Here is a 27,013-nt window from a genome sequence, read left to right on the forward strand (position 1 = left end):
TAAATAGGTGGGAGGCGCGTTAAGAACGTTGCCGTATAACAGGCCGTGGTTTGCGACGATGAAATTTTGCCCCCCCCCCCCCCCCCCCCCCCTGCAGATCTGACGAAGCTTGGAAATTGCCCGCCCACTGAAAAATCGTGTACGAACAGCTTTTTGCACGAACAGCTTCGTTGGCTGAACCTGTAAATAAACAGTTCTAGTTTCCGGGGTTTCCATATGCTACGGCAATTACTTGCAGCTAGAATACGATTATCTTTGATAACGTCCTGCATTTCGTGAATATATCTAAAACATGTTCGTATATTTTGGTCAATGACACATTATTGCAGGTAAAAACAATGATTTATTTCAGAAAGATAGGGAGTCAGATATTGAAAAAATGGCGTCGTTATTGAAAGGTGGCGTAATACTTGATCTCACTGGCCAGGCCCCGTCTCCGCTGAAAGATTTTCACCAGCTCCAAATAACACAACAAGAGGTAATTTAGTGTTTTTTTCGAAGAGTTTTGTTTGTAATTATGTAATGTCAGATTTGTTTGTGTATTCGTGCCAGCGTAACGATCGTTACTGTACTGGTGTACTAGTACTAGTACATTGTAAATTGTCATAATATTGTACACGGTACAGTCATCATACACAATTTAGTGTGGTAATGTTCAGTTCGTGCATGGCATGATCTTGAGTTGACTGAACATTGACTCAAAATTTAATGTTGAGGTATGCAAACCGAGGAAAAGTGATATGGACGTAATGTTAATCTGTATGACACGTTTTATTTAATATATATGTACGAGGACGAGTCATGCATGTCACGGCGGCGGTCCACTGTCGTCATGACAACGTCTTAACCACTTGTACTTACTCTGATTCTCGTAGTGATCAACTTACACGAAAACCCATTTGTTCTCTTGAATGATAGGGTTGGTTAGGGGATATATATATTGTTTGGCATGAAATGTCTTTGTCTTTGTCAGTGTCAATGTGTATATCATATAATTATGGAGTACAATTATCTAGTGCTGTATATGTACGTACATTCACAGGGCACTCAGGCTTAGTTATGTTTAGTTGATGCTTTTCAGTATTTATTTATTTACTTGTCATTTATTTATCTATCTATCTATTTATTTATTTATTTATTTATTTATTGTTTGCTGGTTCATTTATTTATTTATTTGTTTTGTTTGTTTGTTTGTTTGTTTGTTTGTTTGTTTGTTTGTTTGTTTGTTTGTTTGTTTGTTTTCATAAACATAACTAACTAAGCCTGAGTGCCCTGTGGTACATTATGCTTCAACTTGGTACATAGTATTATTAGTAATATCTTTGCTTTTGTACTGTTTGCATTTACATTTTACCTTCCATAAGGGAAGGGAAGGGAAAGTTATGTTATGCTTCTGTCTGTCTGTCTGTCTGTCTGTCTGTCTGTCTGTCTGTCTGTCTGTCTGTCAACACAATATCTCAAAATCTACTGCTGTGCGTTTTGATTACTCTTAATCTTTTATTTTCTTACAGCGTGCATTACATTAAAAATAATCACAGGACAGGGAGAAAAAAAACAACATAAAAGACAACAAAAATACACAATTTGAAAAAAACTTTAAAATGTCCTCATATTAGGAAAATACTAGTGAAAAGATACACATGCATAAAGGTAAAAAAAAAAAAAAAATGTCAATTATAAAATGACCTAAGAATGTAAGTTTTCAAACTGCTTTTAAAACTGTCAAATGAAGAAGCAGCTCGTATCTGTTACGGCAAGGCATTCCATAGATGAAGGGCACAGTATCTGTAATGGCAAGGCATTCCATAGATGAAGTTCACAGTATCTGTAATGGCAAGGCATTCAATAGACGAGGGGCACAGTATCTGTAATGGCAAGGCATTCCATAGATGAAGGGCACAGTATCTGTAATGGCAAGGCATTCCATAGATGAAGGGCACATATTGAAAAAACATGATTACCATAATGCATACATGTAGTACTGCAAATAGGCTGGTGTAAATTAATGTTACCATTGGACTGAGAATGAAGGGTACGACCAGTGGCTTGTTTTGTCAGCAATTCACTTAAAGATAGTGCAATTCCATTTATAACTTTACTAAAGTAATACATAAAATTTGGAATTCATTTTGCTACTGAACAGGGTATATATACAATGTATTATATTAATTGTTATATGATGACAGATGTTGGTTAATGTGGAGGTCCAGATAACTTTGTCAGTCATTAGGAAAAGTCTTTATGTTTTCAGGTTATTTGGAGATGGTGGAAGATCTCACTGAGAAATGACAAGAAAGTTGCCCCAGGAGAAGTGAGAGAATCACATGATGACTTCTTATATGATGACAGAACACAAAGTAGGTATACAATTTATTTCAAATCTACTTGAATAAAAAATATTTGATAAAACAACTAAAAACCTTGTACATGTAGGTGCTACATGTAGTTTGAAATTGAAATTGAAAATGATTGTGTACTAAACAACACTTTTAAAAACATAATAATATTAATATGCCCAAAATGTCAGCTTTTTGAAAATCTTGATTTAGACTGTGAACATACTTGGACTGTTATTGTCAAGTTACAGTAACAATTTGGATGTCAATATTTATTAGACTTGGAAATAATTCCATACCCAATGGTGTAAATGTACATTGTACATGTGTACATGTAGATATAGCAATTTTGAAGGTTTTTACAGCTGCCACCATAATAAATGAAACACTAAGTGAGCGATATTGTGTGCAATATTGTGCGGAAAACACATTAATTTGCAGATCAAATAATTTTGGTCTCCTATTGCCTAAATAGTGAGATGCTCCACTATTAGTGTTACTCTCATTACAATGTGTGCACTAGTACAGGCACACATTGTCTTCATGCTATGACATTCCATTTATTCTACATTGTAAAATATTAGCTACACAAATAAAAAACAAACTGTTAGAAATATGTGATACATATTATTGTTTATGCTAAAGTTACACATATCATTCCTCGCTATTCTCAGGACATTATTTAATTTTTCACTTCTTAGCACAGAGATACATGTAGCAATGTACTAACCTAACCTCCTCTCACTTTCCCCCGATGGAAAATACATCCGTCTGTATCGAGAGTGGTCATCTCATGCATCTTAGCATGTCAAGTTTGTCAAACAGAATACTGCTATTGTGGGAAACCAAATTTCATGATATCTACCACTACAGGGATGAGAGACGTTATAATCTCACTGTGGCTGGATAGTTTTAGTATATCTCAAATTTCAACTTCCATAAACACACCAAAGGCAACCCACCCATCTATCATATCGTCAGACAGTATAGAAGAAGTGCTGGTTTCATCTGTTCCACCAAAAAGCCTGGTAGGAGACACTCAGTGACAACTCCTACAGTGGCTGAGTACAATGTATGTAGAATTTGTAATGACATAGAAATCCAATATGACTGCTGCTGAGGTACATGTAAGGTCAGCACTGCTTTGAGATGGCGTTTGTGATATTAACTTACTACCTTCCACATATAGTGTCTACCATATATTTTGCCGTGACCTTGATTACACGTACAAGAAACTCACGAATATACAACAAGAACAATTTACGGAAAGAAGTATGGTATTGTTCTATGAATATATCGATATCATATCTACCATAAATGGTGCAACATTTCATTTCTTTGATGAAGCTGGGTTGAAGGAGATGACTGATAATCGAGATTAGGAACACAGTGTGAAGTATGCACCGGATGAAAACGAATTTTAGGTTCAATACTACGCCACCGATGCCAACTTTACCATTAAACTGCTACATAGTGTTACCGGCGTTGATTATTACAACATACGCAATGGACCATCAAATGCTTTCGAAATGCTTAATTTCTTTTACTTAGTCACTTTTACTTCCAGGAAACACTGTTAATATAAATGATTGTGGATTTCAACACAACACGAGTGTGAAGGCCTTAATACTTCATCAGATGTTAGCTGATTGTCACGTTAACCCAATATCCCAACCACTATACTCACCTGAGGTTAACACTTGTGAAATGTGCTTTCGTCAGTTGAAGGGATAATTACATGATAGTGACATATTGCATTTTGCTGTGTGTTACACGGAACTGGCTATCCACAAATTTATCGCAATTATCAACGAGTACATGTACATGTCTTTCCATTTTTTCTGTCTTTGTGGCTATGTTGGGTAGCACCATACACAGTGCAGTGCAAACATTTTTTGAACTGTTCATTAACAGTTTTCCAATATTGTTGATGTTTGTTAGTTTGGAAAAACTTGGAATGCTTGTCATATGCAACAATAAAGAATCATACATTTGGTAGTTTATTTCATCAATGTAAAGTGTCACATTTCTATCGACACATGTATTTCACAAGAAATTGAGTCATTACTAGGCCTACTTGTCACAAGTTTCCACTCTGAGACTGTCTACGATGCACAGTTTACTAGCTAATAATTCCTAATTTTAAACTGAGAGAATGGTGTGATCCAAATGTCATTTCAGTTGATGGGTGTACCAAACTATGTTTATCAATTTGAACTGATAGCAGAGCGTCTCACTAGTTTGGCAATATGAAACCAAAATTGTTTGATCAGCAAATTACTTAGCAAACTTGAGTTCAAATTGTGTTTTTTTGCACAATATTACATGTACGTGCAATACTGCTGGCTTTGTGGTTCACTTATTATGGTGGCAGTTGTAACTTTAAACCATTACATGTAAATGCTGATACCCTATATATAGGGTGTATTTACATAGAGTTACAGAAACCAAGTCATTAAAGCCTGACACTCTATATATAGGGTGTAATTAGATAGAGTTACAGAAACCAAGTCATTAAAGCCTGATACCCTATATATAGGGTGTTATTGCATAGAGTTACAGAAACCAAGTCATTAAAGCCTGACATCCTATATTTAGGGTGTAATTGCATAGAGTTACAGAAACCAAGTTATTAAAGCCTGATACCCTATATATAGGGTGTATTTACATAGGGTTACAGAAACCAAGTCATTAAAGTCTGACACTCTATATATAGGATGTAATTACATAGAGTTACAGAAACCAAGTCATTAAAGCCTGATACCCTATATATATAGGGTGTTATTACATAGAGTTACAGAAACCAAGTCATTAAAGCCTGACACTCTATATATAGGGTGTATTTACATAGAGTTACAGAAACCAAGTCATTAAAGCCTGACACTCTATACATAGGGTGTATTTACATAGAGTTACAGAAACCAAGTCATTAAAGTCTGACACTCTATATATAGGGTGTATTTACATAGGGTTACAGAAACCAAGTCATTAAAGTCTGACACTCTATACATAGGGTGTATTTACATAGAGTTACAGAAACCAAGTCATTAAAGTCTGACACTCTATATATAGGGTGTATTTACATAGGGTTACAGAAACCAAGTCATTAAAGTCTGACACTCTATACATAGGGTGTATTTACATAGAGTTACAGAAACCAAGTCATTAAAGTCTGGGTGTAATAACATAGAGTTACAGAAACCAAGTCATTAAAGCCTGATACCCTATATATAGGGTGTTATTACATAGAGTTACAGAAACCAAGTCATTAAAGCCTGACACTCTATACATAGGGTGTATTTACATAGAGTTACAGAAACCAAGTCATTAAAGTCTGGGTGTAATTACATAGAGTTACAGAAACCAAGTCATTAAAGCCTGGGTGTAATTACATAGAGTTACAGAAACCAAGTCATTAAAGTCTGGGTATAATTATATAGAGTTACAGAAACCAAGTCATTAAAGTCTGGGTGTAATTATATAGAGTTACAGAAACCAAGTCATTAAAGTCTAGGTGTAATTACATAGAGTTACAGAAATCAAGTCATTAAAGTCTAGGTGTAATTACATAGAGTTACAGAAATCAAGTCATTAAAGTCTAGGTGTAATTACATAGAGTTACAGAAACCAAGTCATTAAAGTCTGGGTATAATTATATAGAGTTACAGAAACCAAGTCATTAAAGCCTGGGTGTAATTACATAGAGTTACAGAAGCCAAGTCATTAAAGTCTGGGTGTAATTACATAGAGTTACAGAAGCCAAGTCATTAAAGTCTGGGTGTAATTACATAGAGTTACAGAAACCAAGTCATTAAAGTCTGGGTGTAATTATATAAAGTTACAGAAACCAAGTCATTAAAGTCTGGGTGTAATTATATAGAGTTACAGAAATCAAGTCATTAAAGTCTGGGTGTAATTATATAAAGTTACAGAAGCCAAGTCATTAAAGTCTGGGTGTAATTACATAGAGTTACAGAAACCAAGTCATTAAAGTCTGGGTGTAATTACATAGAGTTACAGAAGCCAAGTCATTAAAGTCTGGGTGTAATTATATAGAGTTACAGAAATCAAGTCATTAAAGTCTGGGTGTAATTATATAAAGTTACAGAAACCAAGTCATTAAAGTCTGGGTGTAATTATATAGAGTTACAGAAACCAAGTCATTAAAGTCTAGGTGTAATTACATAGAGTTACAGAAATCAAGTCATTAAAGTCTGGGTGTAATTACATAGAGTTACAGAAGCCAAGTCATTAAAGTCTGGGTGTAATTATATAGAGTTACAGAAATCAAGTCATTAAAGTCTAGGTGTAATTACATAGAGTTACAGAAACCAAGTCATTAAAGTCTGGGTGTAATTATATAGAGTTACAGAAATCAAGTCATTAAAGTCTGGGTGTAATTACATAGAGTTACAGAAACCAAGTCATTAAAGTCTGGGTGTAATTACATAGAGTTACAGAAACCAAGTCATTAAAGTCTGGGTGTAATTATATAGAGTTACAGAAATCAAGTCATTAAAGTCTGGGTGTAATTATATAAAGTTACAGAAACCAAGTCATTAAAGTCTGGGTGTAATTATATAAAGTTACAGAAACCAAGTCATTAAAGTCTGGGTGTAATTATATAAAGTTACAGAAACCAAGTCATTAAAGTCTGGGTGTAATTATATAAAGTTACAGAAACCAAGTCATTAAAGTCTGGGTGTAATTATATAAAGTTACAGAAACCAAGTCATTAAAGTCTGGGTGTAATTATATAAAGTTACAGAAACCAAGTCATTAAAGTCTGGGTGTAATTACATAGAGTTACAGAAACCAAGTCATTAAAGTCTGGGTGTAATTACATAGAGTTACAGAAGCCAAGTCATTAAAGTCTGGGTGTAATTATATAAAGTTACAGAAACCAAGTCATTAAAGTCTGGGTGTAATTACATAGAGTTACAGAAGCCAAGTCATTAAAGTCTGGGTGTAATTACATAGAGTTACAGAAACCAAGTCATTAAAGTCTGGGTGTAATTACATAGAGTTACAGAAACCAAGTCATTAAAGTCTGGGTGTAATTATATAAAGTTACAGAAATCAAGTCATTAAAGTCTGGGTGTAATTATATAGAGTTACAGAAACCAAGTCATTAAAGTCTAGGTGTAATTATATAGAGTTACAGAAATCAAGTCATTAAAGTCTAGGTGTAATTATATAGAGTTACAGAAATCAAGTCATTAAAGTCTGGGTATAATTATATAAAGTTACAGAAACCAAGTCATTAAAGTCTGGGTGTAATTATATAAAGTTACAGAAACCAAGTCATTAAAGTCTGGGTGTAATTACATAGAGTTACAGAAACCAAGTCATTAAAGTCTGGGTGTAATTACATAGAGTTACAGAAGCCAAGTCATTAAAGTCTGGGTGTAATTATATAAAGTTACAGAAACCAAGTCATTAAAGTCTGGGTGTAATTACATAGAGTTACAGAAGCCAAGTCATTAAAGTCTGGGTGTAATTACATAGAGTTACAGAAACCAAGTCATTAAAGTCTGGGTGTAATTACATAGAGTTACAGAAACCAAGTCATTAAAGTCTAGGTGTAATTATATAGAGTTACAGAAGCCAAGTCATTAAAGTCTGGGTGTAATTATATAGAGTTACAGAAATCAAGTCATTAAAGTCTAGGTGTAATTATATAAAGTTACAGAAATCAAGTCATTAAAGTCTGGGTGTAATTATATAGAGTTACAGAAATCAAGTCATTAAAGTCTGGGTGTAATTATATAGAGTTACAGAAACCAAGTCATTAAAGTCTAGGTGTAATTATATAAAGTTACAGAAACCAAGTCATTAAAGTCTAGGTGTAATTACATAGAGTTACAGAAACCAAGTCATTAAAGTCTGGGTGTAATTATATAGAGTTACAGAAACCAAGTCATTAAAGTCTGGGTGTAATTACATAGAGTTACAGAAGCCAAGTCATTAAAGTCTGGGTGTAATTATATAAAGTTACAGAAACCAAGTCATTAAAGTCTGGGTGTAATTATATAAAGTTACAGAAACCAAGTCATTAAAGTCTGGGTGTAATTATATAAAGTTACAGAAACCAAGTCATTAAAGTCTGGGTGTAATTATATAGAGTTACAGAAACCAAGTCATTAAAGTCTGGGTGTAATTACATAGAGTTACAGAAACCAAGTCATTAAAGTCTGGGTGTAATTACATAGAGTTACAGAAACCAAGTCATTAAAGTCTAGGTGTAATTACATAGAGTTACAGAAACCAAGTCATTAAAGTCTGGGTGTAATTACATAGAGTTACAGAAACCAAGTCATTAAAGTCTGGGTGTAATTACATAGAGTTACAGAAATCAAGTCATTAAAGTCTAGGTGTAATTACATAGAGTTACAGAAGCCAAGTCATTAAAGTCTGGGTATAATTACATAGAGTTACAGAAACCAAGTCATTAAAGTCTAGGTGTAATTATATAGAGTTACAGAAACCAAGTCATTAAAGTCTGGGTGTAATTAGTCCCCGCCGGACGAAGTCCGGGACGGGGACTTATGGATTGGGTTCCGTCTGTCCGTGCGTCCGTGCGTCCGTCCGTCCGTCCGTCCGTCCGTCCATCCGCAGCTGTTTCTTGGAGATGCCTGGAATGATTTTTTTTTCAAACTTGATACAGGGGCAACATACAATGGCATACATATGCACGTCAATTTGTTTTATGATACGATCCAATATGGCCGTCTAGCAGCCATTTTGTTTACAAATTTTCCCTGTCTAAAGCCATAACTCAGACATGCTGGAACAGATCTCATTCAAAGTTGGTATTAGGACAGTGTTCTATGACATACATGTGCATATCCATTTTCATCGTGATACGATCCAATATGGATGCCTGGCAGCCATTTTGTTTGCGAATTTTCCATGTCCAAAGCCATAACTCAGACATGCTTGAACAGATCTCATTCAAAGTTGGTATTAGGACAGTGGAGTCATGATGGGTGAATGGTTAGCGTGACCGGCTTGGAATCTACAGGTTGCAGGTTCGAGCCCTGTCGCTGCCTGCTGTTTGTTTCTGAGTGGCTAAAGTCCTTGGGCAAGATTTGAACCACGACTGTGCTTCAGTCAACCCAGCTGTATAATTGGGGACCTGGTAGGATGTAGGTTGCAATGTGAAGGCTTTAATCCTATGCGCTGAAATGGCTGCAATGGATTGTATGCTCCCCGGGGAGTTGAGGAAGACTAAAGGGCCGTTGTGCCGTTCTGATCCGAGCCAGGGGTAATAAATTGTAAAGCGCTTTGAGCACGGTGTGGGAAAGCGCTATATAAGAACCCAACATTATTATTATTATGACATACATGTGCATATTCATTGTTGTTGTGATACGATCCAATATGGCCGCCTGGCAGCCATTTTGTTTGCGATTTTTCTATGTCCAAAGCCATAACTCAGACATGCTTGAACAGATCTCATTCAAAGTTGGTATTAGGACAGTGTTCTATGACATACATGTGCATATCCATTTTCGTCGGGATACGATCCCCCATACCCGACCCATCCTTTATTGTTGTAGGCATGTTCCATGTCCAACAAGCAGACACAACATATCTAAGTCTGTTTGATTTAGGTTCACAAGTGTTGTTGCGTGATCAGAGTAGTGAAAATTCCTTAAAACCCAATCATAGCGGGGACTATGTCATTCTCAATGACTTGTTATATAGAGTTACAGAAACCAAGTCATTAAAGTCTGGGTGTAATTACATAGAGTTACAGAAACCAAGTCATTACATGTAAAGAGCATTGGGCCCGTGTATGGGGAGATTTACCTCCATGGGTTAAGCCATTGTTGTATGTATGTATGTATGTATGTATGTATGTATGTATGTATGTATGTATGTATGTATGTATGTATGTATGTATGTATGTATGTATGTATGTATGTATGTATGTATGTATGTATGTATGTATGTATGTATGTATGTATGTATGTATGTATGTATGTATGTATGTATGTATGTATGTATGTATGTATGTATGTATGTATGTATGTATGTATGTATGTATGTATGTATGTATGTATGTATGTATGTATGTATGTATGTATGTATGTATGTATGTATGTATGTATGTATGTACCATTGTATGTATGTATGTATGTATGTATGTATGTATGTATGTATGTATGTATGTATGTATGTATTTATTACTATAACAATTACAATCTATGTACAAAGGCAATCAGCAAAGTTAGTCCAGGATTACAATGTGTAAAATGTCAGTGTTTGTATCCATTGCTACATGTATGGTGGTGGGCAGAGTGTCACTCGTTATATACATTTAATAATAAACAAATATTTTAAATTAATTATCAATACCCGTACATGTAAGTGTTCATAGCAGGGTTATGACAAGATAAGCATAGTTGCCATGGTTATTTGTAAATGTGGAAACAAGCCGGCACATTGCCAACAGTCAACATATGATAACACCCAATGCCTATATTCAGTCACGTATCCGCTATTAAGCAAATAGTGGGACCATTTTACTTGTCTTGTACAAAGCAGTATTGTAGTACTGTACAATAACCTTAGCAAGTCATAAACTTTAAATGTCTTGTACAGCATTCTTACTTTGTTAGACAACCTATAATCTATTGTGATGTGACCTTCACTCCCAGGACCCTTCATTTGTTTAAAAGTAATGATCACTTTATTACACACTCTGTGCTCAAGTACATTTCATTGGTGTACATTGGCAGATATATTTATAAAAAAAATCCTGCAAAGAATAACACATTGTATACACACAGACACACACAGACACATGCACACACACACACACACACACGTCTTGTAGTAGCACTAATCTGAAACATTTAATTTACTGTTGACATCCCAATTAAACAAAGAGATTGAAGAAATATTGTCACAGCCAAATTGAATGATTAAAAGGCATAAAATATAGTTTTTATTGTTATTGTTATTAATTAGTAAACTTTAGTTTGGGAAATAAGAATGCAACAATACTGAAACCATCCCATAGCGAAAACAGACAGAAGAATGATATAGACAGACATAAACACAGCATTATGAAACTACTAGAACTTTAAAAAAAAAAAAGAGACTGAAAAATACAGAGAAGTAAATTTAAGTATTTAAAAATACAGCAAATCTCTATACAAGTTAAAAATGCTGGCGCAGAAGATTGTATCAGAATTAAGCACAGATAAAATGAGACCATAACAACTATTAATTTCATTTACAATGTACGTTCAGCAAAATTGTACATTAGTTTTCATCTAAGCTCACCAAAAGTGGGGAATGTACATGTAAAATTGTATGTGTGTGTACGACTTAAACTCATAAACCGCCAGACCAATTACATTACTTTTGATATCTAGTTGGAAAATTGTTCAAAGCAAAATGGTTGCATCACAGGTATGTGATTTGGGTAAAAAAATGTCATTTTTGGTCAAAAACTTAAACTCAAAAACTACTAGGCAGATTGGTCTGACATTTAGTGGGAACGTTCTTAGGGGTGTGTACTGTAAATTAAGATTTGTTCATGGCATAATTCCATCAATAATATACAAATTACTAATTAGAGCTAAAAAAAAAAAATGGTAAAATATCTTTAATTCCAAAACTACAGAGCAGCTTGGGCTGAAATCTAATGGGAATGCATTTGGGAGTGTATAGGTAGTGTATAGAAGAAATATTAAACATATAATGATCTCATTATGCAAATAAGGTGTACAAACGTGAATTTTCATCAAAAGCTTATCCCAAAAAGTACTTGATCAATGAGACTGAAATTTTGTGAGATGTTTCTAGAAGTGATATTCTGCAGATTTTGTTCAAAACATTTTGATACAATTGGCCATAGCAACCATGACTGCACCCTTAGCAACTGGTAGGCAAGTGGGTAAACATTAAAAAAATGTATGCAAATATCCCTAGCAACTGTGACCATGCCCATAGCAACAGTCAAGCGATGGTGTATTTAAAAAAGATAACGGATTTTTAGACAAGTGAACAAACATTCAAAGAAGACTGTGTATGCAAATATGCCTAGCAACAAGATCACACCAATAGCAACAGTCAAATGATCGCATATAATAGCAGGGATTAATAGACAAGTGAATAAAAACATTCAAAACATTTGTGTAAATGTGCCTAGCAATAAGACCATACCCATAGCAACAGCAAAATGATGATATATATCGCAAAGATAACATCAGGGATTCATAGACATTGAACAAACATTCAACACATGTATGTAGATACATTGTATGTGTAGCAGCATGACCTTGCCCATACATTTTATAGCAACAGCCAAATGATCACATATATTGCAAAGATAACAACAAAGATAGGCAACTGGATAATCATTCAGCAAATGAAAACCTACTGTATACATTTGTACCTACTGTAGCATGGATCAGCATGTGGATAAACATTTTTAAAAACTGTATTGTTGTTGTACAATGCCATTGGCACTATATTTTGATATTGGAAAGTACAGTAGAGAGAGTTCACTCTTAGACAACCAGTGTTCTTGTACAAGGATAATATCATGATTATCACACAGGCTTTTAACTGCTGTAGCAGCCGATTTAATATCGTGACATGGTACATTGTCATTGGCTACAAAACATGTCATATTGTCATATTGTCATTGGCTACAAAACATGTCATATTGTCATATTGTCATTGGCTACAAAACATGTCATATTGTCATTGGCTACAAAACATGTCATATTGTCATATTGTCATTGGCTACAAAACATGTCATATTGTCATATTGTCATTGGCTACAAAACATGTCATATTGTCATATTGTCATTGGCTACAAAACATGTCATATTGTCATTGGCTACAAAACATGTCATATTGTCATTGGCTACAAAACATGTCATATTGTCGTTGGCTACAAAACATGTCATATTGATAGGGTATGTCTGACAATATAATATTTGAATAGACTTTCCTTTATCTTGTATAAATGACAAACCAATATGACAACATTAATTCCAAGTGTGTTTATACAATTGTAATTCTATATAAAACATCATAGACCTGGTGAAGGGTCAATGAATACATGTACTTCCATGTAGTACACAAGACACAATGTGTCTAGCCACCCTATTTATAGCGACCACTTCAATGAAGAGAAGGTCAGTTAGGGTGGGCCAACATCAGTTGTCTTGATGTGTTAGTGTATCTCATGTACCCTAGTTACCAATCACAGATTGGCAATTGGCCAATGAATACTTTAGTGTCAAAGGTTAAATGTGGAAAGCCTGTTGATCATGTTGATAGTGAAAGTTGCCAAGATACAGCTTGTGAATGAGAAGGAATTCAAGCCAGTAATAATGTACCCATAAACCACGAATCACATGGATCCATTGAAATACTGTCTTGTGATGTTAGCTGTTACAAAGCAAACACTGTACTCAAAGACAGACAAACATGGAGTGTTTGAAGTGTGCTTTTTAGAAAATACTAAAATGACTTGAATCTTTGACAGGTTTCACCAGTAAAATGACTTGAATCGTTGATTAGTGAGGCTTTTTTTTTGATATTTACTTTAATTTTTGTGGTTTTAAAGTTTGTCATTCAACAAAATAAAATTTAACAAAGTTGTAATATATTTCAAGATACATGATTAATGTTGATTACATGATTTTTGTCAATTGAAAGTTTAATGGTCATCTACATTGTTTTTTTTCACAAAGAGATTATTATGGTTAATTGTTCACTTTTACATGGGTTGTTGTAATATCTACATTGACTTAGAGGGTACACAGGTTGTAATATCTACATTGACTTAGAGGGCACACTGCATGGGTTGTTGTAATATCTACATTGACTTAGAGGGCACACTGCATGGGTTGTTGTAATACATGTATCTACATTGACTTAGAGGGCACACTGCATGGGTTGTTGTAATATCTACATTGACTTAGAGGGTACACTACATGGGTTGTTGTAATATCTACATTGACTTAGAGGGTACACTACATGGGTTGTTGTAATATCTACATTGACTTAGAGGGTACACTACATGAGTTGTTGTAATATCTACATTGACTTAGAGGGTACACTACATGAGTTGTTGTAATATCTACATTGACTTAGAGGGTACACTACATGGGTTGTTGTAATATCTACATTGACTTAGAGGGTATACTACATGGGTTGTTGTAATATCTACATTGTCCTTGGGAGTATACTGCATGGGTTGTTGTAATATCTACATTGTCCTAGGGAGTATACTGCATTTGTTGTTGTAATATCTACATTGTCCTAGGGAGTATACTGCATGGGTTGTTGTAATATCTATGTTGTCCTAGGGAGTACACTGCATGGGTTGTTGTAATATCTACATTGTCCTAGGGAGTATACTGCATGGGTTGTTGTAATATCTACATTGTCCTAGGGAGTATACTGCATGGGTTGTTGTAATATCTATGTTGTCCTAGGGAGTATACTGCATGGGTTGTTGTAATATCTACATTGTCCTAGGGAGTATACTGCATGGGTTGTTGTAATATCTACATTGTCCTAGGGAGTATACTGCATTTGTTGTTGTAATATCTATGTTGTCCTAGGGAGTATACTGCATGGGTTGTTGTAATATCTATGTTGTCCTAGGGATTACACTGCATTTGTTGTTGTAATATCTGTGTTGTCCTAGGGAGTACACTGCATTTGTTGTTGTAATATCTATGTTGTCCTAGGGAGTACACTGCATTTGTTGTTGTAATATCTATGTTGTCCTAGGGAGTACATGTATACTGCATGGGTTGTTGTAATATCTACATTGTCCTAGGGAGTATACTGCATTTGTTGTTGTAATATCTACATTGTCCTAGGGAGTATACTGCATGGGTTGTTGTAATATCTATGTTGTCCTAGGGAGTACACTGCATTTGTTGTTGTAATATCTATGTTGTCCTAGGGAGTATACTGCATGGGTTGTTGTAATATCTATGTTGTCCTAGGGAGTACACTGCATTTGTTGTTGTAATATCTGTGTTGTCCTAGGGAGTACACTGCATTTGTTGTTGTAATATCTATGTTGTCCTAGGGAGTACATGTATACTGCATGGGTTGTTGTAATATCTACATTGTCCTAGGGAGTATACTGCATTTGTTGTTGTAATATCTATGTTGTCCTAGGGAGTATACTGCATTTGTTGTTGTAATATCTATGTTGTCCTAGGGAGTACACTGCATTTGTTGTTGTAATATCTATGTTGTCCTAGGGAGTACATGTATACTGCATGGGTTGTTGTAATATCTACATTCATATCAAACATTGTAATAAACATTTCATTTTCTTTTCAATCTACAGTTCTATCATTTTAAAAGAAAATTAATTTTTTTATGAATTACTTGACAGGTGAGGTACGACGTGTTTTTGGTGAAAGAGTGTTGGACTATTGTAAGAATATTTGTGATGGTAACATTGACTACATAGTGCGTCTACCCAAACCACTTCTATTCCTTTTGGCATCTTACTTGGAGATTGAAGATGTTCTGAGTTTGGCACAAACCTGCAAAGTATTTAGAGATGTAAGTATCATACACATAATAATAATAATAATAGTAATAATAATAATAATAATAATATTTATTTCTTTAAAAAAAAAACGCTTTCCATGTAAAAACATCTCAAAGCGCCTTACAGCACTAAGATACCATTAAAACACAATACATCAGAGAAAGTGAATAAAACAATCATACAGTAAAAAGGTATGTTTTAAGATTCGATTTAAAAATATTAAAATTTTCACTCAAATGGAGTGCAACAGGCAGCCGATTCCACAAACGTGGAGCACATGACGAAAAGGCCCTGTCACCATAAAACACTGTGTTAACTACGGGCTGCTGTAATGTTTTTGCTCCTGCTGTAGTAGATCGAAGGGTGCGGCCAGGAGAACGAACATTCAAGAGGTCACTAAGGTATACAGGTGTCCTATTATTTAAAACTTTATAAGTTAAACACATGATTTTAAATTCAACCCGTTTCTGTAAGGGAAGCCAATGGCAGCATATTGAGTACTGGTGTAATATGTTCCGCTTTCCTTGTTTTGGTTACTAAGTGTGCAGCAGCATTCTGAATGGACTGTAATTTAGTGATACATACACATGTATGTCTTTGATAATTATCAAAGTATTCTGAGATTTAAGTATGTGCGTTTGATAATTATCAAAGTATTCAGAGATTTAAGTATGTGTGTTTGATAATTATCAAAGTATTCAGAGATTTAAGTATGTGTGTTTGATAATTATCAAAGTATTCAGAGATTTAAGTATGTGTGTTTGATAATTATCAAAGTATTCAGAGATTTAAGTATGTGTGTTTGATAATTATCAAAGTATTCAGAGATTTAAGTATGTGTGTTTGATAATTATCAAAGTATTCAGAGGTTTAAGTATGTGTGTTTGATAATTATCAAAGTATTCTGAGATTTAAGTATGTGCGTTTGATAATTATCAAAGTATTCAGAGATTTAAGTATGTGTGTTTGATAATTATCAAAGTATTCAGAGATTTAAGTATGTGTGTTTGATAATTATCAAAGTATTCTGACATTTAAGTATGTGCGTTTGATAATTATCAAAGTATTCAGAGATTTAAGTATGTGTCTTTGATAATTATCAAAGTATTCAGAGATTTAAGTATGTGTGTTTGATAATTATCAAAGTATTCAGAGATTTAAGTATGTGCGTTTGATAATTATCAAAGTATTCAGAGATTTAAGTATGTGTGTTTGATAATTATCAAAGTATTCAGAGATTTAAGTATGTGCGTTTGACAGTTATGAATGTAAATCCATTCCAAAATATGTTTGTGATGTAACACAGCACAACTTGTTAGAATTAGAATGTCATCCATATAGCAGATAATTGTGATTTTGTGTTTTTGATAGATTTGTAGTTCTGATACTTTATGGGAACAAATCTACACAGACCACACAGATACAGTTACAGATGAAGTCAGAAGTTTAGCCAGAGATGATGGTGGCTGGAAACAACTATTCTTCACTGATAAACTACGTTTACAGGTTTGTTTCTATGTATGCAGTACTAGTAGATGACATGCCATTCTATGTATGCAGTACTAGTAGATGACATGCCATTCTATGTATGCAGTACTAGTAGATGACATGCCATTCTATGTATGCAGTACTAGTAGATGACATGCCATTCTATGTATGCAGTATAGTAGATGACACGCCATTCTATGTATGCAGTACTAGTAGATGACATGCCATTCTATGTATGCAGTACTAGTAGATGACATGCCACTCTATGTATGCAGTACTAGTAGATGACATGCCATTGTATGTATGCAGTACAAGTAGATAACACGCCATTCTATGTATGCAGTACTAGTAGATGACATGCCATTCTATGTATTTAGTAGATGACATGCCATTCTATGTATGCAGTACTAGTAGATGACATGCCATTCTATGTATGCAGTACTAGTAGATAACATGCCATTCTATGTATGTAGTACGAGTAGATGACATGCCATTCTATGTATGTAGTAGATGACATGCCATTCTATGTATGTAGTAGATGACATGCCATTCTATGTATGTAGTAGATGACATGCCATTCTATGTATGTAGTAGATGACATGTCATTCTATGTATGTAGTAGATGACATGCCATTCTTTGTATGCAGTACGAGTAGATGACATGCCATTTTATGTATGTAGTACTAGTAGATGCCATGCCATTCTATGTATGTAGTAGATGACATGCCATTCTATGTATGTAGTAGATGACATGCCATTCTATGTATGTAGTAGATGACATGCCATTCTAGGTAAGCAGTACTAGTAGATGACATGCCATTCTATGTATGTAGTAGATGACATGCCATTCTAGGTATGTAGTAGATGACATGCCATTCTATGTATGCAGTACGAGTAGATGACATGCCATTCTATGTATGCAGTACTAGTAGATGACATGCCATTCTATGTATGTAGTAGGTGACATGCCATTCTAGGTATGCAGTACGAGTAGATGACATGCCATTCTATGTATGCAGTACTAGTAGATGACATGCCATTCTATGTATGCAGTACTAGTAGATGACATGCCATTCTAGGTATGTTAGTAGATGACATGCCATTCTATGTATTTAGTAGATGACATGCCATTCTATGTATTTAGTAGATGACATGCCATTCTTTGTGTTTAGTAGATGACATGTTGTTCTATGTGTTTAGTAGATGACATGCCATTCTATGTATATAGTACAAGTAGATGACATGCCATTCTATGTATATAGTACTAGTAGATGACATGCCATTCTTTGTATGTAGTACTAGTAGATGACATGCCATTCTTTGTATGTAGTACAAGTAGATGACATGCCATTCTTTGTATGTAGTACAAGTAGATGACATGCCATTCTATGTATATAGTACTAGTAGATGACATGCCATTCTTTGTATGTAGTACTAGTAGATGACATGCCATTCTTTGTATGTAGTACTAGTAGATGACATGCCATTCTTTGTATGTAGTACAAGTAGATGACATGCCATTCTTTGTATGTAGTACAAGTAGATGACATGCCATTCTATGTATATAGTACTAGTAGATGACATGCCATTCTTTGTATGTAGTACTAGTAGATGACATGCCATTCTGGGTATGTTAGTAGATGACATGCCATTCTATGTATGCAGTACTAGTAGGTGACATGCCATTCTTTGTATGCAGTACTAGTAGATGACATGCCATTCTATGTATGCAGTACTAGTAGATGACATGCCATTCTATGTATGTAGTACTAGTAGATGACGTGCCATTCTATGTATGTAGTAGATGATATGCCATTCTATGTATGTAGTACTAGTAGATGACATGCCATTCTATGTATGTAGTAGATGATATGCCATTCTCATATGCCATTCAATGTCTGCATATTTGTAGGTTAAATTGAGAAGAAAACGATCAGCTGAAGCCAAATCAAGTGGACAGCAAGCCTTCCTGACAGACAAATCATAAATTGCCCAAAAGAAACAAGAAAGGTGTTATGGAGAAATCCGTCCTTGAATAGCATATTAGATAGATAGTGGTACAGACTTGGTCTATAATGGAGGGTATTAGTAAAAGGTGATGTACAAAGTACTTTTTCATAATATACACTAGAACTGATTTAGGAATAAATTGGAGTCAAAAGAACATGGTAGTCAAAAGTCACACTAATACAAACTGTTTTTGTTGGGAGTTGGGGAGTTGGGTTGAAAGAACAGTTTTAAAGTTGTGAAATGAAGATGTTCTCAGTACTTACACATCGTATCTATAGTTTGTTGCAAACTATTATGGGATGGCAAGTTGTTATAACAGCAATTAGTTACATCTGTGATGGCTTCATCATTTTTCAAATTCCAATCTACAGATGCTATTTGTAAGTAATATCTTCACTTCATATGTTCCTTCTATGGAAGAATTATATAAAGACTAAGTTAGTTGTTTCTCTAGATTAAACATTTGAAGCACACCATAGACAGCTGATGTCATTTGGAGTGTACAATGTACTTTGAAGTGATATAGTCTGTAAGGTATATCACACACAACATAGACAGTTGATGTCATTTGGAGTGTACAATGTACTTTGAAGTGATATAGTCTGTAAGGTATATCACACACATCATAGACAGCAGATGTCATTTGGAGTGTACAATGTACATTGAAGTGATATAGTCTGTAAGGTATATCACACACAACATAGACAGTTGATGTCATTTGGAGTGTACAATGTACTTTGAAGTGATATAGTCTGTAAGGTATATCACACATTGATAAAGAGCAGGGTGAAGTAACACAATGTATCTTACAGTCTATTAAAAAGTACCAATGTCTTTTCTTCATTGTTTGTGAATAAAAATACCTATTGATATTGTATCAACATGTACATGTATATATTTTTAGTGTATTGTATTCGGATTTTCAAATTTACAATTCTTTCAATGTATTTCAGCCAACTTTGCCAATAGTTTTGTTTTTGTCTTATTATGGAATTGAAATAAAATCTTTGGAATGTATTTTATAAATTATATAAACTTTGCCAATGTTAATCATACAATCTAACAGTGCCACTAATCTCGGCTAACAATGTTTATTGTTTACCGAGAGAACTACAATGCTTTCAATATGGACTATTTTCTCTCTTTTTTGAACAGCTGATCTAAGGCTCAGTCATGTTATAGGCATGGGGTAGTGTCTGTCTGTCAATGTGTGTGTGTGTGTGTGTGTGTGTGTGTGTGTGTGTGTGTGTGTGTGTGTGTGTGTGTGTGTGTGTTACTTACAGTCAACAATCACTGGACAGACTGCCAAGGTATTTGGTGTTGATGTTATTTATGATCTCATGCTGGTAAATTGGTCAAATCAAAAGTATTCTGATTTTGGTACAAATTCGAAAGCAAAAAGTTGAATTTGGTGTGAATATTCATAGGTATGTCTAGATACAGATGTTGAAGACACGATGATACCATTGTTAACACACAAATAAGGTGTCTAAACACAGGATTTTGGTAATAATTGTTGAACACCAAAACTGTGGTGTAGATAGGTCAGACACACTTGATGGGATATTTCTAGGCAGGTGTTGATGTTCACAACATGTAATCTCATGGCTAATATGCAAATTTTGTGACTACAAGTTGACTACATGAATATTCAATTGTGCTATGATGTCATCATTGTATTCTTTTTAACCGTTTTATATTTTCATTGTAAATGTTCATGTTCCATCCTAATTAGTTTTCTCAGGGGGTTTAACAGTTATATTGGAATCAGATAGTATATATGCCAAGACTGTCATCGGTTGGGAGGTGGAAAACATTGTATTCTGTAATGTTTGGAATCAGATTGTTATTACACCTGACAAGGAGTAATACAAAGTGCTTGATGTGATCAATATGTCTTCCATCATCACTATGTCTAGATATGGGATGTCATTGCTATGTCTAGATATGGGATGTCATCACTATGTCTAGATATGGGTTGCCAATATATGTACTTCCATCTATAGATATGGGATGTCATCGCAGTGTCTAGATATGGGATGTCATCGCTATGTCTAGATATGGGATGTCATCACTATGTCTAGATATGGGATATCATCGCTATGTCTAGATATGGGATATCATCACTATGTCTAGATATGGGATATCATCACTATGTCTAGATATGGGATATCATCGCTATGTCTAGATATGGGTTGCCAATATATGTACTTCCATTGCTATGTCTAGATATGGGATGTCATCACTATGTCTAGATATGGGATGTCATCACTATGTCTAGATATGGGATATCATCGCTATGTCTAGATATGGGATATCATCACTATGTCTAGATATGGGATATCATCACTATGTCTAGATATGGGATATCATCGCTATGTCTAGATATGGGTTGCCAATATATGTACTTCCATTGCTATGTCTAGATATGGGATGTCATCGCAGTGTCTAGATATGGGATGTCATCACTATGTCTAGATATGGGATGTCATCACTATGTCTAGATATGGGATGTCATCGCTATGTCTAGATATGGGATATCATCGCTATGTCTAGATATGGGATGTCATCACTATGTCTAGATATGGGATGTCATCACTATGTCTAGATATGGGATATCATCACTATGTCTAGATATGGGATGTCATCACTATGTCTAGATATTGGATGTCATCGCTATGTCTAGATATGGGATGTCATCGCTATGTCTAGATATGGGATGTCATCGCTATGTCTAGATATGGGATGTCATCGCTATGTCTAGATATGGGATGTCATCGCTATGTCTAGATATGGGATGTCATCACTATGTCTAGATATGGGTTGCCAATATATGTTCTTCCATCGCTATGTCTAGATATGGGATGTCATCGCAGTGTCTAGATATGGGATGTCATCACTATGTCTAGATATGGGATGTCATCACTATGTCTAGATATGGGTTGCCAATATATGTACTTCCATCTATAGATATGGGATGTCATCACTATGTCTAGATATGGGTTGCCAATATATGTACTTCCATCGCTATGTCTAGATATGGGATGTCATCACTATGTCTAGATATGGGATGTCATCACTATGTCTAGATATGGGTTGCCAATATATGTACTTCCATCTATAGATATGGGATGTCATCGCTATGTCTAGATATGGGATGTCATCGCAGTGTCTAGATATGGGTTGCCAATATATGTACTTCCATCACTATGTCTAGATATGGGTTGCCAATATATGTACTTCCATCTATAGATATGGGATGTCATCGCAGTGTCTAGATATGGGATGTCATCACTATGTCTAGATATGGGATGTCATCACTATGTCTAGATATGGGATGTCATCGCAGTGTCTAGATATGGGATGTCATCACTATGTCTAGATATGGGATGTCATCACTATGTCTAGATATGGGATGTCATCACTATGTCTAGATATGGGATGTCATCACTATGTCTAGATATGGGATATCATCACTATGTCTAGATATGGGTTGCCAATATATGTACTTCCATTGCTATGTCTAGATATGGGATGTCATCACTATGTCTAGATATGGGATATCATCGCTATGTCTAGATATGGGATGTCATCACTATGTCTAGATATGGGATATCATCGCTATGTCTAGATATGGGATATCATCGCTATGTCTAGATATGGGATGTCATCGCTATGTCTAGATATGGGATGTCATCACTATGTCTAGATATGGGATGTCATCACTATGTCTAGATATTGGATGTCATCGCTATGTCTAGATATGGGATGTCATCGCTATGTCTAGATATGGGATGTCATCGCTATGTCTAGATATGGGATGTCATCGCTATGTCTAGATATGGGATGTCATCGCAGTGTCTAGATATGGGATGTCATCGCTATGTCTAGATATGGGATGTCATCACTATGTCTAGATATGGGATGTCATCACTATGTCTAGATATGGGATATCATCACTATGTCTAGATATGGGATGTCATCACTATGTCTAGATATGGGATGTCATTGCTATGTCTAGATATGGGATATCATCACTATGTCTAGATATGGGATATCATCACTATGTCTAGACATGGGTTGCCATCGCAGTGTCTAGATATGGGTTGCCAATGTATGTACTTCTATCGCTATGTCTAGATATGGGATATCATCACTATGTCTAGATATGGGATGTCATCACTATGTCTAGATGTGGGATGTCATCACTATGTCTAGATATGGGTTGCCAATATATGTTCTTCCATCGCTATGTCTAGATATGGGATATCATCACTATGTCTAGATATGGGATGTCATCACTATGTCTAGATATGGGATGTCATCACTATGTCTAGATATGGGATATCATCACTATGTCTAGATATGGGATGTCATCGCTATGTCTAGATATGGGATGTCATCGCTATGTCTAGATATGGGATGTCATCACTATGTCTAGATATGGGATGTCATCACTATGTCTAGATATGGGATGTCATCACTATGTCTAGATATGGGATGTCATCACTATGTCTAGATATGGGTTGCCAATGTATGTACTTCTATCGCTATGTCTAGATATGGGATATCATCACTATGTCGAGATATGGGATATCATCACTATGTCTAGATATGGGATGTCATCACTATGTCTAGATATGGGATGTCATCGCTATGTCTAGATATGGGATGTCATCACTATGTCTAGATATGGGATATCATCACTATGTCTAGATATGGGATATCATCACTATGTCTAGATATGGGATGTCATCGCTATGTCTAGATATGGGATATCATCACTATGTCTAGATATGGGTTGTCATCACTATGTCTAGATATGGGATATCATCACTATGTCTAGATATGGGATGTCATCGCTATGTCTAGATATGGGATATCATCACTATGTCTAGATATGGGATGTCATCACTATGTCTAGATATGGGATGTCATCGCTATGTCTAGATATGGGATGTCATCGCTATGTCTAGATATGGGATGTCATCACTATGTCTAGATATGGGATGTCATCACTATGTCTAGATATGGGATGTCATCGCTATGTCTAGATATGGGATGTCATCGCTATGTCTAGATATGGGATGTCATTGCTATGTCTAGATATGGGATATCATCACTATGTCTAGATATGGGATATCATCACTATGTCTAGATATGGGATATCATCACTATGTCTAGATATGGGATGTCATCACTATGTCTAGATATGGGATGTCATCACTATGTCTAGATATGGGTTGCCAATATATGTATACTTCACAGTGCCAATCAACTAAGGAATGTAATTATTAGTTCTTGAAACACAGCCAACCAAGGGTTGTAATTTCTTATGAGTAACATTTAACCTGTTCAGGTTGACAGGCTTTGTCAAACTATTCATTTGCTGGCTAAAAGATACTAGAACAAGAACTAACCTGTTGACCTAAGGAATGGTAAAGTATCATTTGTATCAGTTTAGTTTAAAAGTTGTCAGTATCCAGATAAACTGTGTGCCATAACAATAGGAAATGGTCCAATATCAGATGACACAGTAAATTCAGATTACATCATTTGTATTCCTGTTAAACCTTATTTCAATTAAAATCTTGTAAATTAGATGATTTCACAGCTGTCTTATGTTAGTTCTATTCTATTTATTAATACATTTTTCAAACTTTGAAACACAGTATGTGTAGAAATATAATTTTTTTTGTCAAAACAAATTTGATAAATAAAAGTACCATGTTTGAAATACAGTTTACACTGGGATATTACTAATAAGCTGAAATCAAAATATACCTACATAATTACTGGGGTATGTAAATTCTATTTTGACTTATACATGTTTTAGTATATTTGAGAATGGTGTAAGATATGTTTTAGTATATTTGAGAATGGTGTAAGATATGCATTTAAGAACTAAAGCATCCATCCACAAATGTAGAACCAAAAGTAGAAATAGTTATTCTTTTAAAATCATAATTTCTTGTGTTGTGCCAAATGCTGTTGAACTGTTTGACTTTCTGTACTTTTTCATTGACTATATTTGTATAAATCAGCTGACTATAGAACCAAGAGTTGTATTTTTTATGCATATTTGTATTGTTGAAGTGTTTCATGAATAAATAACATTAAGTTCAAATTGTCATTGTGTGTTGTTTGATTAGCAAAATTGTACCGTCCATTAGACTCCAACTAGTTCACTTTATTGTAATACGCTTATGCTTACATTGTAAAATGCTACAAATTTGGTTATGATCTGCAATTTTGCTGCAGGATGTCAGAGCTTGGCTCATGCATGGAGTACCGTGTGCACCTGCAGAGGGAACAAGTCTTCATAGAAGACACATCCCCTCAAGTCATTTTCTATTTTTAGCGAATTTTTTGAGTATTTTGGTCAAAAATGATATTTTCAATTTCTCCACAACAATGGTCGCATTGTTTTGATATTTGGTGTGCACATTCCTCGGGGAGAGGCTATTCAGGTTTATTCATGCCAAATTGAGATGAGTAATTTTCTAATTTTAGCGATTTTTTTAGCACAACTGAACTGAGGTGATAATGCTGTGCCATGATTCGCTAGAATCAGTCACGTGATAGGAAAATAGAATGACTATTTCCCTAGGGAAATAGTTCCGTCAACTATTACATGGTCATGTGACCTCCATGAGTTCACAGCAGGTCAAAATGGCAGCTTCTGACGATGTCGTCTGCCACCGCGAGTTCACAGCATGAGGTATATTATAAAACACATTGCCTGGCCTATATTTGGGCTATAGCACCCGTTCATTACCCCCTCATGACTGTGAGTTACCAGAATCACATGCTATTTCCCTCGGCCTTCAGCCTTGGGAAGTAGCATGTGATTCTGGTAACTCACAGTCCCTCGGGTGTAATAAATGGGTGCTATAGCCCGAATATAGGCCAGGCAATGTGTTCAATATTGATGTGTGGACCTGCAATCCCTTACATTCATGCCGTTTTTGGACCAGTTGCTACAGATGCAAGTATAAGGTGACAAAAAGTCGTACAAAAATTTTGACGAAAAAAGTACTTTTGGAAGTCTTGTGGTCTGTTGATTTATCATGTATACATCTACACAAAATGTTTATGTACAGATGATACAATACTGTTCACAGTGTACAATATTATCAATGTTTATGTACAGATGATACAATACTGTTCAGTGTATAATATTATCAATGTTTACGTACAGATGATACAATACTGTTCACAGTGTACAATATTATCAATGTTTATGTACAGATGATACAATACTGTTCACAGTGTACAATATTATCAATGTTTATGTACAGATGATACAATACTGTTCACAGTGTACAATATTATCAATGTTTATGTACAGATGATACAATACTGTTCACAGTGTACAATATTATCAATGTTTACGTACAGATGATACAATACTGTTCACAGTGTATAATATTATCAGTTCTGTACCAAACAAAAAATGTTCAGAAAAGAAAAGTTCCAGTTGCAGCCTGTGCTTTCAGTCATAGAATAGATTTTATAGTTACACCATCAATCATACAAAATATCAGACACTTTCACTTTCAGTGTTTCAGATTTGTATGCACAACTCTCCACATTATATATGACAAACTCAAGTATCAAG

The 27,013-nt window shown here is 35.0% G+C and overlaps 1 protein-coding gene across 2 annotated transcripts; it reads left to right on the forward strand.

The window, feature by feature from the left end:
* The first annotated feature begins 379 nt into the window (after positions 1-379).
* On the forward strand, positions 380-20,603 carry LOC144442496 (F-box only protein 36-like). 2 transcript variants are annotated; one of them, XR_013481640.1, is made up of 6 exons: positions 380-478; positions 2,252-2,357; positions 15,733-15,905; positions 17,266-17,400; positions 19,295-20,076; positions 20,152-20,603. XR_013481640.1 is itself a non-coding variant. In XM_078131856.1 (5 exons), the coding sequence occupies exons 1-5, from the start codon at positions 380-382 to the stop codon at positions 19,367-19,369; spliced, it is 588 nt and encodes a 195-aa protein (XP_077987982.1). In that variant the 3' UTR covers positions 19,370-20,603. The 2 variants fall into 2 exon arrangements, 1 of the variants encoding a protein (XP_077987982.1); XM_078131856.1 differs by having other exon boundaries at positions 19,295-20,603.
* Positions 20,604-27,013: the final 6,410 nt, after the last annotated feature.

Source organism: Glandiceps talaboti, chromosome 11, assembly GCF_964340395.1.
Source record: "Glandiceps talaboti chromosome 11, keGlaTala1.1, whole genome shotgun sequence".
NCBI lineage: Eukaryota > Metazoa > Hemichordata > Enteropneusta > Spengelidae > Glandiceps > Glandiceps talaboti.

What these genes read in the sequence shown, in the direction of transcription:
- LOC144442496 (XM_078131856.1), top strand. Translation starts at nt 380, where the DNA reads ATGGCGTCGTTATTGAAAGGTGGCGTAATACTTGATCTCACTGGCCAG. An exon ending in CCTGCAAAGTATTTAGAGAT is followed by an intron (nt 15,906 to 17,265) that starts GTAAGTATCATA and finishes TGTTTTTGATAG; the next exon opens with ATTTGTAGTTCTGATACTTT. An exon ending in CTGATAAACTACGTTTACAG is followed by an intron (nt 17,401 to 19,294) that starts GTTTGTTTCTAT and finishes GCATATTTGTAG; the next exon opens with GTTAAATTGAGAAGAAAACG.